The sequence below is a fragment of the Perissodus microlepis genome, chromosome 11, assembly GCF_051167445.1.
Source record: "Perissodus microlepis isolate ML-2025 ecotype Zambia chromosome 11, ASM5116744v1, whole genome shotgun sequence".
Classification (NCBI taxonomy): domain Eukaryota; kingdom Metazoa; phylum Chordata; class Actinopteri; order Cichliformes; family Cichlidae; genus Perissodus; species Perissodus microlepis.
In genome coordinates, this window is record NC_140471.1 from 13,841,902 (window position 1) to 13,861,647 (window position 19,746).

Genomic DNA, 19,746 nt, shown 5'->3' on the forward strand with positions numbered 1-19,746 from the left:
TTTAAATAATGAAACATGAAGTTTCAGGACATTTAAATTCAGATGTTGTGCAGAAAGTCTGGCATAGTGTCCTGTTAAAAATGAAAACATAAATTCTTGTTTCCCTACATAATGATCCAGCTGTGGAAATGTCACTGAAAACCTATTCACACAGCTTCCACTGGTGAAGTAAATTTCCTGGTATGCTAAAGTATTTGCACGTGGATGGACGCACAATGTAGGTTGAACATGGTGATCATAACAGTCGTGGTATGTTCACATCTGCAAATCAGATGTAAAAGTCTGGGAATGCTTTGCCTACTGAACATAACAGCCTCACTCTGAGTGTAAACAGGAGAAATGAATATTTTCATGTTTTCTGCTATGAGGGAAGTGACAGAAATACAAATCCAGCTCTGACTCAGAGAGGGGATCATATCAACATCAGTGTGTCTACAGAAAACTCCAGAGTGAGGGTAGAAGTCTTTTCTTTCTCTTATTAGAGGACACATTTGTGCAAAGAGTCTAAAGTAAAGATGCTGTGGAGTCTGTTGTTCATCACTTTGATTGGTAAGTGGATCATTTGATGTTCCTGCCTGGCACAGTGATGTTTCAATGATCGTTATAAAGAATGAAAAAGATCAAATATAACAGTTCAGTTTTACTGTGAGTTGATCCAAACTGCTCGATAAAGCAAAAGTCGTTTCATTTAGTTTTAAGAGGATTTGACTTTAGTAAGGCCAGTTTCATTTCTGAGTGTTGAAGGACGGTTTACATTCTGTGCTTTCTGCTGTATTACCAAACAACAATATCAGAGCTGGCAGTAATTCACTCATTCTTACATCGTTCTCTGAAACTTCACAGGAAGATCAACTCAACAGGATCCAGGTAAGAGTGCATTTCTAATCAGTGTCTTCAGGTTATATCAAAAGTGTGATGGTACTTCTGTTCTGAATATACTTATTTGTAAAGTATTTAATTTTATGCCTTTTTAATTATTTTTATATATTTTTTCTCCCTTTATTTATTTGTGCATCACAATATTAATTGTGTGTGTGCTAAATATGGTAGCTACAAAAGACTTTATAATCAGATTAAGTCAGAATTCAGATTCATTATATAGGAGTGAAAAGAAGATTTTGATAAAGAAACAGCAAAAGCCTTAATCTGAAGTGTTAGTACCACGTACATCATCTTTTTTGAAAACTTTACTTTCTGTTACATCATCAGGATGTAGTCCAGGATGGGAAACTATCAAACTGGATGACAAAGTGGCATTTCAGTCTTCAGTCTACACAGATGAGAATGGTCTCAACTACACTGCTGACAGAGCTTTGGACGGAAATAAAGCAACATGTTCTAACACTGTAGAAAACCAGCCCATCAGCTGGTGGACAGTTGACTTATTGGGTCTATATGAAATTTCCTGCATCACCATTTACAACAAATATCAATCAAATACTGATCTAAGTGACGCTCGCATCCTCATCGGGAACTCATCTGAGAGAAATGCTGCTGACACCACTGAGTAATACCTTCATCTTACTTTGAATCATTCTGTTCTCAGTCAGGCTCCAGCATGTCCAATGTTTTTAGATAATTTTATGAAAATTTAAGTGCATTTAAATCCAGTAATACAGTAACACAGATAAACCTGTATCAGTTCTATCAGATGAAATAGGAGGTCTAATATGGTGTGATGTGGTTTGGAGTAGTAATCAAGTATATGTGAAGAATATAAAATCTTTATTTATTCTCATTTTCCTTTGTTGTTTATTTGTAGGTGTTTTCCTTCTTTCTAAAATGTTCTCAGACAGCAGCTCACATTTATTATCCAGCTGTTCGACTGTCTCCACTGTTTACAGCATGATTTAATCAAACAGAGCCAGAAACACAACTCTTTCTGTACATCTGTCCAACCTTTTGTCTTTGTTTACAGGTGTGCAACAATCAACACAACTACTAGTGGAGAAAATAAAACATTTAACTGTGAAAATGGACCAAAGTGCTTCACACACTGCCGAGTATTTGTAAATGTGTGCATGAGGGGGGGAATGCATGTTTGTGTCTGTGTGAGCCTGTTTCTCTAAGTCTGTCAGGCTACCCCCAGGTGTGGGGCCGATCTCCCCTCACCACACTCCATACCGGTGGTTGATGCCCTCAGGCATCGGTGCATTGGTGGTTCTCGGTGTCCAGGGCTGGGCACTTGGGTATGTACTGGGTCACTCCCGGTGGCTGTTTGCCGGGGCCTGGCGCCCGTGGCTTGGTCGGGCCCCTACCAGAAGGCAGGGGGCCCTCATACCTCGGGTGGCTGGGCCTGGCACTCTGCCGCAGCTGGCTGCCAGCACAGCCTGCGGGCACGTCACTGCAGCCCCCTGTAGCTTCTGCACCGTGGCTGATTGGTGACCTGTGTGCTGCTCAGTAACATTCAATATTTTTTTATTTACTCTTACTTATACTTATCTAGGTTGTTGCTGTGGTCTCCCTACTGTGTTGTTCTCTTTTTGATTGTTTTCTTTTTCTTGTTTTTTCCAGCAGGTGATCCAGCGGATTTTTTAGTGTCTTCTCTCACTGTCCCTCTTCCCCTCTGTTTTTCTTTCCCTCTCCTTTTCTTAAACTTCTCTTGTCTATGTCTTTCCCTTTCCTATCCCCGGTCATGTCTGTTCCGTTTGTAGTAACTAAAAAGTTAAAAATAAATAATATAACAAAACCAAACAAACTAAAATAAAGTAAAAAGATCAATCAAGTGGACTGTGATTGCATCAGCCACACATGGATAAAAGTCAATTCATTTACTTTATTAGTTTGGTTTGCACTTGCTTCACTAATATAATTCATTAATGTTCTTACTTAAACCAAGCACTGATGTTTTTTAAAAATGTTTTTTGTTTTATTAATTATGTTTCTCTTTCTTTGAGCTACCTGGTTTCGGGAGGTGGCCGTTTCCTGTCTGGGCAAAAGGCTTGGCCAGGAACAACCAAATACTTATGAGAAACAGGGGTGTTTTAAGTTTAGTTGTGTTATTTTGTGCTGAGTTAGTGTTTGTTTTTTGTTTCCCCCGATTGTGTGTAAATGTTTTGGCCAAACCACTATAAAAACTACCCTCCTTTGTCTTTGTGTTTAGGTCAGTTTGTGAGTTGTTTCCACTTCATTTAAATTTCTGAAAATTACTTTTTGTAGAGTTGTATTTATTTCATCTCTTTTATGGGTCCACTAATTAAATTTTTGAATTCTGTCTTTCTTTCTTTTTTTTTTTTTTTTTTTTAAAACTTTGTTAGGGGGTTAAGGGGCAGACAAATGGCAAACGGACACTACCTTAAAAGGAGATTGGGGTCAGGGTGTCAGCACCCCTGGCCACTGTACCAGTGTTTTTCCATTGTGGGGGTGTTTACTGTAGGGGGAGGAGACCAGACACTATAACTGTAGCTGTTGTGTGGAATTCTTGAGATCAGCCTTTAGAATAGGACTGCAGTGAACTGATCTCCAGATGCATCTGTAAGGAAAATCGGTAATAAAAGGATTGTGTGAAACTTGCAAACATCTCTGCGTGATCTCTGCCAAGGCAAAAGGATCAGAGAGACTGCCGTTGTCTCAACAGTCCCTCACATGGACCATGGCAAAGCCGTTGGGCATTTTTCTTGGCCTTCAGACAGTAGTTCTGATTGCTACAGTACTGAAGGGGGCAAGCCAAAAAGAAAAAAGAGAAAAGTGCTTCTCACACGTGCACATCTTGTGATCCAAATTTATTGGGTTTGTCCTTCAACATAGTTTTCAGTCATGTGACTGGCCAATAGTGGACAGTAGGTAGTACTGCAGGACAAAAGTGTTGTTGCTGGATCATCTATCCAAGGAGGAAAAACAAAGACATCAAGAGAAACTCTAATTTTCAGGGACTTGTGATTCATATTCTGCCATATTCAGCTTTATTTAAATTCCTGAAAGTGACGTCTGTCCCAGAGCTCCAGTTCAGTGACATCTATTTGTATATTGCAGAGGTTCCCTCACCTCTCACTGCTGCCAGGATGAAAGCTCACTGAAACAATAAGCACAGAGTCCTATTCATCACCAATAACATGAATTCCATCATGTACAGTCTTGAAGTGCAGTTCTCACTTTGATTTTTTGCACATTAAATACATTTGGTCATTGTGCAGCTGGAGCAGAGAAGCAGGTGGGATATTCAAAGTAAAGCAGCATCATGGTTTTTGCTGCAAAAGCACAGGAATCTGCATATCAGACTTAAGTCATGGTGGGTTTTATTATCACAATGTGAAGTTCTTGTTTTTTAAAAAAAATATATATATATATATTGTAAGTCATTTTAATCAAGAGTTCCTTTTCATTGGTACTTGGTTTCAGACTCAGGTCTGTCACTGTGTTCATGTGTAAAAGAGGGTGAAAGAGTACTGATAAAGCACACAGCTCAGTGAACATGGAGGTGTGTAGAACAAGGAGACAATATTCAACCTCATCTGGTAGTTCAATGCTTTGAGCAGTAGGTGGCGCTGCTGCATAAACATGAAGCAGCTCCTGAGCTCAGAACTGCTTCTAAATCAATTTCAACGCATGAATCAGCCTTCAGAAGTGATAAGAGGTCCACTACAGTCTAACAAGTTTATCTACAATAACACAACATATATTAGTACACTAACATTTTATTACCTGCATGTGTCCATGTCTAAAAATATTTATGATGCATGTTGGTTACTGACCATCACATAAAACCACAAAAATCATTTTATTACATTTGAGCCACCGTCATTATTATAATTGCCATATTATTATTAATAGCAGGTTTTATTATTATTTAATACAGGATGAGGAAGGTTAATAGAAATAGTTGGACTGGTAGTAGCAGGATGTAAAAACAATCGAATTGAATGGACCAGTGGAAGCAAAGAGGGTTTTAACAGAGGAGATAGAAAAGGAGCAGGAAAAGGCTTTTTTAGTAGGTTCATTTATTTTTATTAATGTTAACACAGCAGCCTGACTCACAAACTCTAAACGTCTGCTGATCTCAGTGAATGTAGCAGAGTTGCCTCCTTTCCTGAGATTTGCAGATATGCATAAAGGTCAAGCAGCACACTGTAGATGGAGCTCTGGTAGAAAGCAGAAAAACTCCATCATCAACCAGAGGGTGTTATTTGGAATCTACTATAGTGAAAAATGAATAACTTTTTTCTTTAAAGTGGCATCACTTAAAGATTTAGTATTTGGAAATGATTTCATATTAAATATTGATTTTAAGTGGCGTAGCTGGCCAAGTATTGCTAAGTGGTGTCTTAAAGCGTATTGTTGTGTTAGAATGAGAGTCTGAGGAGGAAAATATTAGACTGGAAATGTTGCAAATGTTGATTTACACTTATTTTAAGAACATTACAAAATTATTATAAACAATGTGGTTATTTTTTTAAGCTCTGAATTTAATTAGTTAAAGTTCACTGAATTCGAGCATGGTACTGTAAAAGGATACCGCCACTGCAACAAGTCAGTTTGTGAAATTTCTTCCCACCTTGATGCTGTTTTAATAATTTTATTCTTTTCTTTTAGAATGAGATGCTCTGACTTTCATGGTGGCCATTGCATAAGAGCTGTCTTCTATTCCATTCATCTACACAGAATTATTTACATGGAAGAAAGTTTTCCATCTACTAATAAATCTGAACCACATAAGTTTAATGCTGGACTTCCACTTTGCCATGGCAGAGGGCAGTAAAATAAGGAATGACTTTTATGAGCCACATAGCAGGAAGGTGCAAGATGCTAACGTGCAGGGCATACATGGAACATGATAACTAAATGGCTGGCATAGTTCAGAGGCCGGGCCTGGAAGTCCCAAAGTCAATATGGGAGACACCGCCAAGGGTGGTCGAGAATGACCGGACTAAGATCCTGTGGGACTTCCAGATACAGACGGACAAACTGGTGATAGCGAACCAATCAGACATACTAGTGATGGACAAGCCACTATACCGAGTAATAGCAGCATCAGGAATGACGAATACCAGAAGCTGGAAAAACAACAAGGGCTGAGAGAGGAGGTTAAGAAGATGTGAATGGTGAAGGCAACAGTGGTCCATGTAGTAATCAGAGCACTCGGGGCAGTGACCCCTAGACTGGGCAGGTGGCTCCAGCAGATCCCAGGAATGACATCTGAGATCTGTGTCCAGAAGAGTGCAGCTCTACGAAGAGCAAAGATACTTTACAGGATCCTGGTAAACATTTGTAATAACGGATGTGTGTGACTCTGAGTGAGGCACAGGATTGCTAGATCAAGGCTAGCGACCTTAAAATGGAGATTCCAGAGACTTTCTTTACTGCGATGATCAAGGTTCAACACATCAACATTCGAGAGCACTTCAGTCAATGTGATATTGATGTAGTTATTTTTATTCTCAGATGTTAACTGTTGGAAAATCCTGCACAAAAACACATTTTGTCTTTTAAAAGATATCAGGAACTTAAGGCCTTTTTTGATTATATCAACGTAACATCAGTTCAAAATACAGTCATGGGTGTGGAACCTTTTCTCGGTTTTTGTGGCTTTAATAAAGGCTATATTAATAAAAAACTGTAAATGCCATAATTTCACTGCTCATACAGACGCATTCAGAATAGTTATCACTGGTTCAAATTCATGGATTGAATAAAAGGGTCATCGGGTGGTGGTCGTTACTGAACTGTCTCCATTTGAAAACATTAAAAAGACACTTTTGTGCAAATGACCATTTTAACTGAAACAAGCATTTTACAGTGTAAAAATGATATATGAAGTTATTTAGTGAATTTAAAGGAGACAATCTGAAACACAAACACAGTCACTGAATGTCTCAAGGATTCAAGGAGCTTTATTTGTCATTCGCATCACATGCTAACATGAGGTGGAACGAAATTATGTACACACGGTCCAGAGTGAAAAGAAACAAAAATAACGGAGAAACAGAATTTTTCCTTAATGTTATAATAAATTGTTTTGTTTTGTTTTTTACAAACAGAAATGACAAGTAATAAGACAATACAATAAATAATGCTATAACTAGAGTGCAACAACCTGAGTACCAGTATGGAGTATGGGTGTGGAGTGTGGGTATAAATATAGGTGTAAAGAACACTTTAGCTTCTGGAATGAAGCTGTTTCTCAGTGTCTCACAGAAACATGGCTAAAAGACAACATGCCGAACTCAGCCTTCCAGATCTACGGCTGGCAGCTTTTCCAGGCCGACCGCAATATGCTATTGAATTATGTTGAAAATGGTGATTCAGGAAATTGTCCACCAGCTGATGGGCTATTCTAAAGTGTGGAAACCTGTCAAATAATTTCCGTCCAAAGCTCTGTCAGCAGTGTAAGGGACACCATGCTGATCTGTGTAGACTGAAGACTGAAATGCCAATTTGTCGTCCAGTTTGATAGTTTCCCGGCCTGGACTACATCCTGATGATGTAAATGAAAGTTAAAAAAAGGTTTAAAAAAACAGAGAGAGAGACAATGTCAGTAGCGATAATACTTCAGACCTGGTCTGAAGTATTATTATCATTTTTTTGGGGGAAAGAATTTTCTTTTCACTCCTAAATAATGAATCTGAATTATGACTTCATAATCTGACTAAATCTTTTGTGGCAAACATATTTAGCGTGCACACACACACATACGCAAGCAGATAATTTCCAAGCAGCCTCATTACATTATTTTCCAGTAAATGTTGAATAGTTATATAGTTATGCAGTTTGTGAATAAAAAATTCATCAGAATTAATGAAATGAATAATTTGACTCTCCCTCCATGTTCACTTAAACAATAAGCAGAGAGTCACATTCATCACCAATAACAGGGATTTTGTCATGTACACTCTTGAAGTGTAGTTCTTACTTTGATCTTTGAACATTAAATAAATGTGCTCATTATGCAGCTGGAGCAGAGAACAGAGAAGCTGCTGGGACTTTTGAAGTAAAGTAACATTATGGTTTTTGCTGCATTGGAAGGTAAAGACCCTCAAATTATACACAGTTTGTAAAGTAAAACTTAAAAAAAAAGACTTTTTGATTTACATTTGAGTCACTTCTTGAAACATTCTCTTCCTGTTCTAATTTATATGACCTGCATAGAACAACTGGGTTAAAACACATTGTGGTAAGCAACATGCACATTTTATAGTCAGTCTTCTGCACATTTTAGTTTCAACACAGTGGACATGTGGCAATGTTAAGAAGACCAGTGGAAGGTTTCCAAAGCCTTATCAATTCTCCTACTCACCTTTGACCTCAAAAGTCAAGGAAAAGAGGTTTGGAAAATGAGACTGGAAGCACATTTGGAATGCAACCTGGGTTAAGAGGGAAGAGGAAACAGGTGGAAGCACAGAAAAAAAAAAATCATAAACACGACGAGGCAGGGGAAGTACACACATCAGAAACAGAAAACAACATTTACTGCAAAAACACAGGAAGACACAACTGAACACAGAACAAGAGTTAACTAAGCATTGTAGAGAAGAGAAGGACTAAACACGGGAACATCACCAATGGAGACTTGATGCAAGATGATGATACACTGAGGGGGAAGATAATAGTCAAATCTAAGGAAAAAGAACAGGTCTGATAATGGTAAGGGGAAAAAGTATATGAAACAATGTAAATCCTAAGAAAACCAAGAATTGTGTCCAAAAAGCTCAAAACCACTGTGTAAAAAGACCCAAGACCACGACAGAACCAGAATTAAAGGCAAACTACAGGAGAGAGTTTAACCTCTGAAGCACCAACACCCCCAGATACGGGGGCAAATGGGAGGAGACCGCATTTAGGGTTAGGCGTGCATGCTTGAGGGGTTAATAATTACTTCTAATGCACTAGTGGTTTATAAAACAGAGTGAAAAAGAAACACTAGTGTCCCTGTGGTTCATGTTTTGATTTACTGTTTGCATGTGACATACTGAATGTAAATACAGAGGTTACAGTCACACGCTGTACTTTATCCTGATGAAGAAAAGTGCAAACATTGACATTGACTGACTGACTGAGCAGCATCCTCTAACAGCTTTGTGCTGTGTAGTAAAGTTGTTCCTCTCTGCAGTGGTTTTGTGACAGTGCTGCTCTGGATACTGAAGATTCTCTGGAGAAGCAGAAAGTCTACAAGTTCAGAGGTGAGCTGGCTGTGAGACAAGGAAACTATCAGGTACTATCACTCATTCAATTTAGTCTGTGCTCTCTTACATCAAACACTTCCTCAAATAGTATCCGGCTTAAGCTCAGCTAGTATTTTTATTCTTGACAAACCTATACAGCTGATGCAAACTAAAAATGACGCAAAAAAGTCTTCATTCATGACCAGCGGTTTACAGCAGCTGCCTGCAGTGGATCGCTGACAACAACCTGACCATTAGACGAGATGTAGTGGAGGGGATGGCCCGATGCTGCACCAGACTGGGACAGAGAGACAGAGCGCTGGAGTTGGCCCAGTTACTGGTAATTCTTTATCTGACTGGGTTTTCCATGAGGAACAGTCAGAGTGAATACTGTCAGCTATCATGTGACCATCCCATCATGTGACTTTTTATCAGCTTTTTAAAATTATCTGCATCCAATATACTTATGACACCTAACAGCAAATGACACGACACGAAAGACACACACAACAGCCAGTCAAAACTAATTATTCAAAATCTCCTGATAAATAGAATTATGTTACAGAAATATTATGAATATGTTTGTTTGTTTTTGCCATATTTAAACCTTACAGGATCTTTTTCATCTGAGATCTGTGTGAATCAACATGATGAGCAGGAGGATAGAAACACTGAGGAGGCATCAGAGCTCAGTGAGGACAGAGTCTGGCTCAAAGCTTGGATTTGAGGAGGAGTCCACTGGCTGTGTAGACAGCAGGAGCACCTTTACACACACGACATGACTCAACAATGGACCAAGGAGAGACTGAGACAATAAATTAAAAAGAATTAGACAGTTTGACATTTTGGCAAGTGTTTTATGGCTGCAACCCACAAACTCATGTCTACTGCTCAGTCCATAAATGTATTTTCCTTAAAAATGTGGCACCATTTAATGTGGCACCATTAGGCTTTCATCAGTATAAGACTTATTGCCAAGAAGCATTGTTACACCAAAGAAATAATTGACCAAGCACAAATGTCCTTACTTTTTAACCTAAGTTTATATTATCTATGACACCACATTCACTATGTTTTCACCCCAGATTTGCTTAAACCGTTATAGGGCGAGGAAGCTTATATGGTAAATTGATCTGCAACATTAACAGAATCTCACTGAGGTGAGATGCACTGCTTCTTGCACACACACTGTGACAAAGATTAAATTCCAGGCTGTTTGGACTTAAACTCTCTCTTTCATCTCCCAGAGAAGATGAGGGAGGATTACTAGGAAAGAGAGAGCCGGGCCACTGTGTGTTTGCACAGCTTCAGACAGCGCTGGTGGAACAAGATCTTACTGACAGGCCTGTTAGAGACTGATGGGCAGCAGCATAAAACACATTCTCACGCTCCAGTGTAGACTGTTTACAAAGGTGCACACAGACAGGAGGGAAGTGAAGAACGAGCTGAAGATGGCTGTAATAAACAGCACAGTGAATGTGGTCGTCATTAAGCCTTCAAACTGAACTCTCATTCATGTGGGGAAGGCTAAATATTTATCAAAAGTTTTATTAAAGATCAGCTTTAAGAGCTTAAGCCACTTAAAACGCTGTGACCACTGCCACGGTGTAGAACGAACTACTGTAATGAAGGCTACAAAGGTTTGTAATTCATTTCCTGCTCCTGCAGGATCAGTGATTGTCTGTTTCTAATCAAACAGCTGAGATCATGATTAGAGTTTTCTGTTCTCAGTGACAGCAGTGACGTCGTAATGCAGCAGCGCATCTGCAGGAGGACAGAATTCTGATCTCAGATCTGCATCCAACTTTGAAAGTTATGTTATGAAAGTGAAATGCGTGCTGTGTTTTGCTGCTTTCCCCTTTAACCTGTGCCAGCTATACGTAATGCACTGAAAGTGTTTCCTTTGTGGTGCATTTTGATGTTGACTTAAGTAAAAAGTAAAAACACATGTCTATTTTCCACACTGCATTTTGTTTGTGAATAGTGAACGTTCTAATCTGTATTCATAGCTGTACACTTTAATAATTAATACAGTTACTTGTTGTTCATGTAAATACAGAAATTCTCCATTGCCTCAAAATGTTTACACAAATCTCAAGAACTGTAACTTGAAAACTGTATGAAGTCAGGTTAAAAATTAAGGCTTTATTTTATTAACATGGAAATTAATCTGTACAGTTCTCTAATTGCTCTTTAAGCTCTTCTTCTTCTCTCTTCAGATATTTTTATTGTGAAGCACCAAGCACAAGTAACAATTACAAATTGCCCCATAGGCTGACATTGCTTCCTTTTTATATTTTTTATCATCAAGAAAGGGGGAAAACAAACAAACAAACAAACAAACAAACAAACAAACAAACAAACAAACAAACAAACAAACAAACAAACAAACAAACAAACAAACAAACAAACAAACAAACAAACAAACAAACAAACAAACAAAACCACAAGAACAACACAAAACAAAACACACAACCACGACACTGAACTAAAAAACTGAACTAAAACAGTATTTAGAGAGTGCTTCCTCCTATGACAAGACTTAATAACTCTATTAATAACGACCTCAAATGAAAAAGGCATTTACCAAAAATAATTTTCAGATTTTTAAAATATTTATAAAATACAGTGTAAAAGAAATAAGTAAGAAATAAATAAACTAATAAAATTAGCAATATAGAGTTTGCAGCCTTTAAAATAATTATCATAATGCTTTCTGTGAACAGTCTCATCAGTCCAGATGTTCCCAAAAAACTTTATCATATTTAATAGTTAAAAGATTTGAAACAGGATTATAAAAATGATGTCAGTCCAGAACTCCCTGTACTACTGGCATGGCAAAGGCCTATAGGTGATGCTAGAGGGCAAGATGGTTTCCTAACACATGATGAAAAGCAACAAGAGACAGTCGGTTGGTCTGTTAGTGTTAATTGGTGCCTTCCAGTGTGAAGCTGTGGAAAGAGATGAACAAATCCACAGGAAACCATGTTTACATATGATGAAATTGTATAAATTATTTAAAATATTTATGTAATAGTCAAGTCAAGTGGCTTTTATTGTCATTTCAACCGTGTACAGTGGTGCAGTACAGAGTGAAATGAGACAGCGGTCTCGGAGAAACCCTGATATGACATTTAACAGACAAGCACAGGAGCAAAACTGCACATTGCACTCTAAGAAACTAAGAAAGAGTATTGTGCAAAAGTAACTTGGTGTCTGTGTGTGTGTGTGTGTGTGTGTGTGTGTGTGTGTGTGTGTGTGTGTGTGTGTGTGTGTGTGTGTGTGTGTGTGTGTGAGTTATTCAATGAAATTATGCTTTAAGACATGCCTTTGTTTTAATGTCACTATTTTATGTCACTATATTTCTCCCTCTGAAGGAGGGAGGATGTAATCAGTTTTTACTGATTAGAATCCACAGTTTTCATGGTATTTTTTAGATTTTGTGTGATGGTAGATACCAACAACTGATTGAGCAGATTTAGGTGAAAACTGGATCAAAGTCAAAGTCATAAAAAATGTGAAAATCAGTAAAAACTTTATGTTACCCACACTTTCTAATGTTTCGTCCTCTTTACTTGGAAATTGCTTTCCAGGTTACTGACAGTCACAAAGTTGACACTCAGGCCATGGCTAAATATATTAAGAATCATATGACGGGTAATCTAACCATTACCTTACTAAAAACAAAGAATATCAACAATTAAAGCATTTACTTATGTGCCACCACTTTCTGTTCAGGGTCTTTAATACCACCACATCCACAAAAGCTACATTTGGCCCATTTAGGAGCATCAACAATACGTGGAATATTAGAAATGAGCAGAATTGTGGATTAAACCTGAACTGATTTCAATGCTGATGAACTGAACTTCACTGTACTTTCAGAAAAGAAATGCCAGTTCATCTACTCTGCACCTTTTCTGTGACAAATCTTCTATTGTTAAATTAATATTTCAAATTATCAACCAGCATGCATTCTTTCCAAATATGGAATAACCAGTTTGTTTATGATAAGTGTTTGAGTTTATAACATCATAACATCAGTAGGAAGACATTTTTAAACACTATCTGAATTTATTTACAGAGTTTGTGCTGCCATCTTCAGGACAGAAATTGCCAAAGCACTTTAGAATATTATTTTTTTAATAAAATAAATACAATTTAGGCGCCAAATGCTGGTAGAAAACATTATTACCCACCATCTTAAATCAGAGGCAGTGTCACCATGAACATACTGTGCTGAAGAAGAGATGCAGCACAATCTGTTGTTCAACTGACAACAGATTTTTGTCAAAAGGAAAACAATCTGTGCAGAGAATTATGTGTTTGAATGTTTATGTGTGTTGCCTCATGATAGCATCACACAGTTGCTGTTGATTTGTCAGCTGCTCATCCAAAAGTCCTTTTCTATCACATCCCAAAGGTGCTCTACTGGACTGAGATCTGGTGACTGTGGGAGCCACTGGAGTACGGAATTCTTTCTTCCACACAGTCCTCATTGATTAAGTACTTTACTGTTACGTGCCAAGAGATGTGGCTTTGCTTTTGGTGTACTTTTTATCTTTCAGGTGTCAAGCCTCCACCTATTGGCCAGTTCAAAGTTGATTGGCATGTGTCTATTGGCTGGTCTGGGCACAGGTGGCCAATCACTCTCCGAGGATCACTACAAATGAGCAGCTCCCTGGCCAGCTGGTGGCTGCTGGCTTCTGCTTTGACAAACATTTGCGAACAGGCTTCTTTGTATTGTGTGTGGTGGGAGGCTGGACAGGTAAGCTGGGGTACCCTATACACTGGTTGCAGGTTTTAAACTGTTAGTCACACTAGGTTATGCGGTTGATGCCACTCTTCTATGTTTTCACTGACCTTTTGTCGAGTAGCTAGGTAGGCCTTTTGTTTTGCATTTTTTGTTTCAGTTAGGCCCTGGAAGCTGTCGACCTCTTTTTGTTTTATCAACCGCCCAGTCCTCCTCCCCCACCTCTTTTCTTTTAAGTTTGACTATCAAGGCAAGCAACCAATAAATCCTGCCTGATTCTTAACTGTTCTGTGGTCTTCCTCCTTCATTGACAGTGGTTGTCCAGAGTTGCTGTCTCCTTCCTACCTTTGCCTCCACCATGGTGGGGGGGCGTAACATTTACAAAACCGAACAGTTCAGCGCAGCTAGCCAAACAACAAAGAACCACTTACTGCTTAGGAAATAAAGAATGAAACTGGACAGTTTAACATAAACATAGTTGTTACAGCCAGGGGCAGCACAAAATTGATCCCCTTAGACGGAATTTTAGTTTTTGTGTCCTTATTGCCCCCTGAGTTATTGGTTCTGTTACTAGTTGCTACTACGTAATGCTCCATACTGACAGAAGATGGCGCTAAACATCTTTTTACATTATTAACTTTAAGCGCTTATTTCTTAAATCCAGCTCACAGACAGTGTTACATATAAAAGCATGTCTCAGTGGTGTAAATTAGCCTTCATATGTTTAGTGTTTCATTTCCTCTTTAAACAACAAAAAAAATCAAATGAAGTTTAAATTTCAGTATCTTTGCATTTGTGAAACAATGTGTTGAACACTAAAGTAGAAAGTTTTTGGGTTTTTTTCCCAATTTATTTATAATTCATGCAAAAATGACTACTAATGTTCTTAAGCATATTAATTCTGTTACCTGGGTTACTTGACCTACAACACTTGTTTTATTGAAAGCTGTAGCTCTTACCACGGATGGGAATACACAATGAATTTATAAATGAATTAAAGAATGACTATTTTTATTTAAATCATTTCTTTAATTTCTGTAGCCAAACTTCTGTTCACATTAATAAGTATTTAAGTAGAATAAAGAATGATTTTGATGTAAAACAAGTCTTTTTAGGCTGCATCTCATTAACATTAGCAAAATTATTTCAGGGAACATGGTGGTCTGTGTATTTATTACTTATTAAAATAGTAATAAGCATATTCATTACTGCTGTCAGGGTAACATTTGGGGTCTTTAACCAGTCAAGTTCAGTTCTATAAAATATAATAATTTACAACAATATTAATGTATTTTTCTTAATTTATTGAATATGTGTAGTATTCCCAGGCACTTAGTCAAATGCAACAAAACAAATTATTTAAGATACCATAATTAAGTCTCTCTTCCATTTAGCACAATCTGACCAGCTGTACCATGTAGCTTCAATATTTTAGATATAAATAATATCAAAACACAAAACACTGTCACTTTAAAGAAAGAATGAAATATTCCAGATTCCTGGGGGAAACGTCTGCTTTGATGACCAGTTTGTTCCAGCGTATTGCCCTCTTTTACCAACATCTGCAAATGTCCAGACAGGGAAGAATCCTTCTCTGAGATTGGTATAACAAATATACAAATCTGATATATAAAAAAACAGGAAAAATTTGCATGCTTTAAATAGATTTCAGTCTTGCAATACCCCTTTACATGTACCTGATTTGTATTATATTTTAAGTTTTTTATAGAATTCAGATTGGCTAAACATTGAAGCACAGAGTGTTGCAGTGGATTAACTAAGAGGATTAAATCAAAACCTGTAAACAGCTGATATACAAGTTTGCCAGTATGCAAAGTTTGTCAACCACTGCTGACTGTTTGTCTGTTTGGCAGCAAAATTATGTGAATAGTATATAAGATAAGATAACAGATAAGATAACTCTTTATTGTCATTGCACAGTCATACCTAGTACAACAGTACAAAGAAATTGGAAAGGCATTATTGAAGGAAGCAGTCTGGATGTAGTTTTGATACAGATTATTAAGAAAGAACAATCACAGCACTGTAAAAATGAATCATTTCCACACCAATTTGATCCAATCTAACGGATTTACTGCAATGTTACAAGGAAATACATAATTTCCTCAGGGATTATTCTGATTTTGATTCAGATTAACCTGCAGCAGGTTTTATAACTCAAGCCACTTTGTTAGGACTATATCTAGAATATTTAGAAACTGTTCAGTGTCAAATGTTAGCAAAATAAAAAAAAAAACCCTAACCTGGCTTGTCAAGAGTTCAGATTACAGTTCTTGTGATTTACACAGATTCACACACATTTAAAGGATAATGAAGAATTTGCATATTTAAAGAAAAAGTATTTGAACACTTGTGAACTCTTTGACATTAACAAAATGTCATGTGAAAAAAGAGACAAGTTACTAAAGTGCAGAAGTATCAACATGAAACCTCCAATCAAAATATGATTTTTGCATCATTAACACCTTAGTGCAGTTATGCAGATACTTAACTTGTGTACCAAGTGTAAGAATATTTACAAATTGAAATTGTGTTGTGAAAATTCTAATGCTAAGAAAGTTATTTTAGTCTTCACACAGCACAATACAGGATAACTAAACAGAAAAGGTGAGTAAATAGTTTTATCCTTTCCAAAGACACAGATCTGAGATCAGAATTCTGTCCTCCTTAAACAAATTTGGGGTGAAAACATATTGAATATGGTATCATAAAAAAATTGTAACTTAAAGAAAACTGTAACAATGTTTCTTACTAATAAATCTTACACTGTTGGAAAGCCTGTTTATTTTCCCCTCAGTGGTGCCACATTTGTAAGGAAAATGCATTTGTGGGTTGAGCAGTAGAGATGAGGATGTGGGTTGTGTTCTGCATCTGCGTCTGCAAAGCAACAACCACCTTCCACAAAGCACATTGTGACACCATCATACACTAAACATCAGACCTGTTGCTCTTTCAAGGGAATTTTGACTATTACAAAATTACATATTTTCCTCCTTCCCTAAGTGGTGTCCTCTGATATGTGTTTAATGCTTTGCCTGCTGTGACGGTAATTTAGGGGGGAAAAATATATCTAAGCTGATGTTTTAAACCTTTTTGCAAATGATGCATTTAAAATAAGTGAGGTATTTGCATATTATATCTTTCTTGTTCAAATGAAAGTGTTCTTTACTTATTTGGTTTTAATCTTACAAACGCCAGTCATTCACTAAACATCAAGCCTGTTCCTCCATTTTTATTTTAGCTGCAGCTTCGGTGAAGCTGGCATGTGCTTTGGTTTGGTTTGGTTTTCTGCCTTGTCCTGATGAAACTGATAGAAAATGTTATATGTTTGATGACCTGCTGTAAAAAGTAGTGTTAATGTATCACGACAATTTGCCAATCTGTGGTTCTGTTTCTGTCCAGCAGCTGCAAACACATCTGTCCCAGGCTGAACCAGTGCCAGGGGTTAAAGGGCAGCAGGCTACACAGCTCAGAGTGAGGCTGTTATGGTCATTAGGCAAAGCATTCCCAGAGTGATTTGCATGTGTGAGCATACCACGGTCGTTATGTTTCAGTTTACATTGTCCATGTAAGTAGCAGCACATGCAAATACTTTTCCATACCAGGAAATTTATCTAACACGTAGAAGATGGGTGAATAATGAGGTATCGAGTAACATAATGTTATAGTTACAATTTCTAAATTATAAATTTTGATCTACTCTATAACTAATTTACAGTAATTCTTTTCAACAACTAAAACAAAACTAATTACATTGTAACAATCAGTAAATCATTAACAAGCTGCTGGAAAAAAAGCCCCTCAACCAGTCAACCATTAAGCCCTGCTTTCTGCTCTGTGTCTACATTCAGTTCAGTCTTGATGCAACATTATTTAAAGAAAAATGCTTCTCACCTGTTCACATAATTTAATTGGGTTTTGACCTCAAACAAGTATAAAATATAAATCTTTTCAAAATCAACCAATAAACTTAGAAACACTGTTTGATTTGATGCTTCAGTGTCTAACATGTTGTGTTTCATTGTTGTTGCTGGTTTTATTTGTGTGTGTGTCCTGTTTTGTAGCTTTTGCAGGCACACTTGTAATCTGAAAGCACTGTTGGGCTCAACACATTTTGCTTTTATAACATGTTCTCTATAAATTCTCTACAGGCTCTTCTTTTTCATGTGTTTTTTGTTCTGTTTATTTATCTGTTTCTGTTTGTGTTATTTCACTTGTTACATTATATGTGTAGTATGACAATTGTCTAAGTGGACAGGAAAGAGAAAAAAAGAACAAGGGGGAAAATAGGGGACTACATAATAAAAGCATAGAGCACAAATAGAAAAATATAAGGAAAACCAAACATACAGCACCTGGAACACAAAAATATGAAAATAAACAGATCAACAAGATCAGCAGATGGAATATGCATTTCTCCTGTTCAGAGTGAGGCTGTTATGTTCAGTAGGCAAAGCATTCCCAGAGTTTTACGTCTAATTTGCCTTTGTCAAGAAATTGTGTTCATGTTTTGTGTTCAGAGATACTTTTCTGCATGCCTTGGTTCTAACGAGTGGATATTTGTGTTACTGTTGCCTACTCTCAGCAGGCAAAGCATTGCCATTTAGTCCGGACCTCACGTTTCATGAAGCATTATTTAAAGCAAAAATGAATCAGGTTCTGTCCTCACGCAAGTATAAAATATAAACTTTTCTAAATCAACCTATCAAGACAGAAACTCAATAACAGCTGGCATTTTAAATTAAAATTGCACATATTTCATGTCTCACAGCTGGTTGAGTGCTGTGGAGTTCAGGGACCACAGAGGAAAATGGTACAAAGGAAATATAATATTTCATTAAAATAAAGGATTTAAAAAAAGTTCAGGTGGAATGTTTTTCTATTCTTGTTATTCTTGGCTGGTGAACTCTTAGCCACCTATATAGCAGTTTCTAAATCCCTCCCCAGGTGTCTCAGCCCCCACTCACACCTTCACCCATGTCACCCAATAACTCACATAATAGCATGAAGGAGCAATGTTTCACTAAGAATCCAAACCTGCTTATAAAACTAGTAACTACTTTGATTGGTGCACATTAAATACATTTGGATCAGACAGAGATGAACTTTAAATAAGTTCAACTTTGATGTATTTAACTATAACATTGTCTTTTAAGTACCAGTGGGTTTTCTTACCACAATATTAAGAATTTTTCCTCTCAATTTCAGTCTTTTCCCTTTTTTGACACTTATTTTCAGTCTTAGCTCTGTCACTGTGGAAAGGAGGTGTGAAGGATAATGATAAAGTACACAGCTCAGTGAAAGTGGAACTGAGTTTCATGTTTTTGATGTTTTTCCTTTCAGAGCCCTTCAACCTGATTAAAGAAAACATGACATGGAAAGACGCCCTGTACCACTGCAGAGAGGAACACATGGATCTGGTTTCCATCCTTGATGAAGAGACTCAGGGCTGGGTTGAGTTGGAGGCTCAGAAGGCTGACACTCCCTTTGTCTGGCTGGGTCTTCACTACACCTGTGGCTTCAGCTTCTGGATCTGGGTCAATGATCAGTGTGTATTTTTTAATCAGTGGGCTCCAGACAAGACAAGAACAGCAGTCTGTAGCATAAGTAGATTCATTTGTCAATTACCCTGAGCACGTCATCACGTCGCGTGGTGGGTGGTGTGGAGACTTAACTTTGTGACTATCTCAAGAATGAGGTGACATAGGCTTTTTAAAATTGATGCCATAGGTGCATCAACTTGGAGGCTGAGGGGTAGCGCTGGCAGCTGCCAGTGTGGTGTAACATTTCCGTCAGGTTTACAGATATTCAGTGATTGCATCTGTGTCAAATTTCCTCCTTTAAATAAACTGCATAATTCCACATATGTCTTGTACA

At 37.5% G+C, this 19,746-nt stretch overlaps 1 protein-coding gene across 1 annotated transcript; it reads left to right on the top strand.

Annotated features, from left to right (window-relative positions):
* The first annotated feature begins 75 nt into the window (after positions 1–75).
* LOC146377384 (fucolectin-5-like) lies at positions 76–19,502 on the top strand. The gene is made up of 6 exons (XM_084944526.1): positions 76–549; positions 844–867; positions 1,210–1,507; positions 1,919–2,015; positions 4,432–4,454; positions 19,184–19,502. The coding sequence occupies exons 1-6, from the start codon at positions 516–518 to the stop codon at positions 19,500–19,502; spliced, it is 795 nt and encodes a 264-aa protein (XP_084800652.1). The 5' UTR covers positions 76–515.
* The last annotated feature ends 244 nt before the right edge of the window (positions 19,503–19,746 follow it).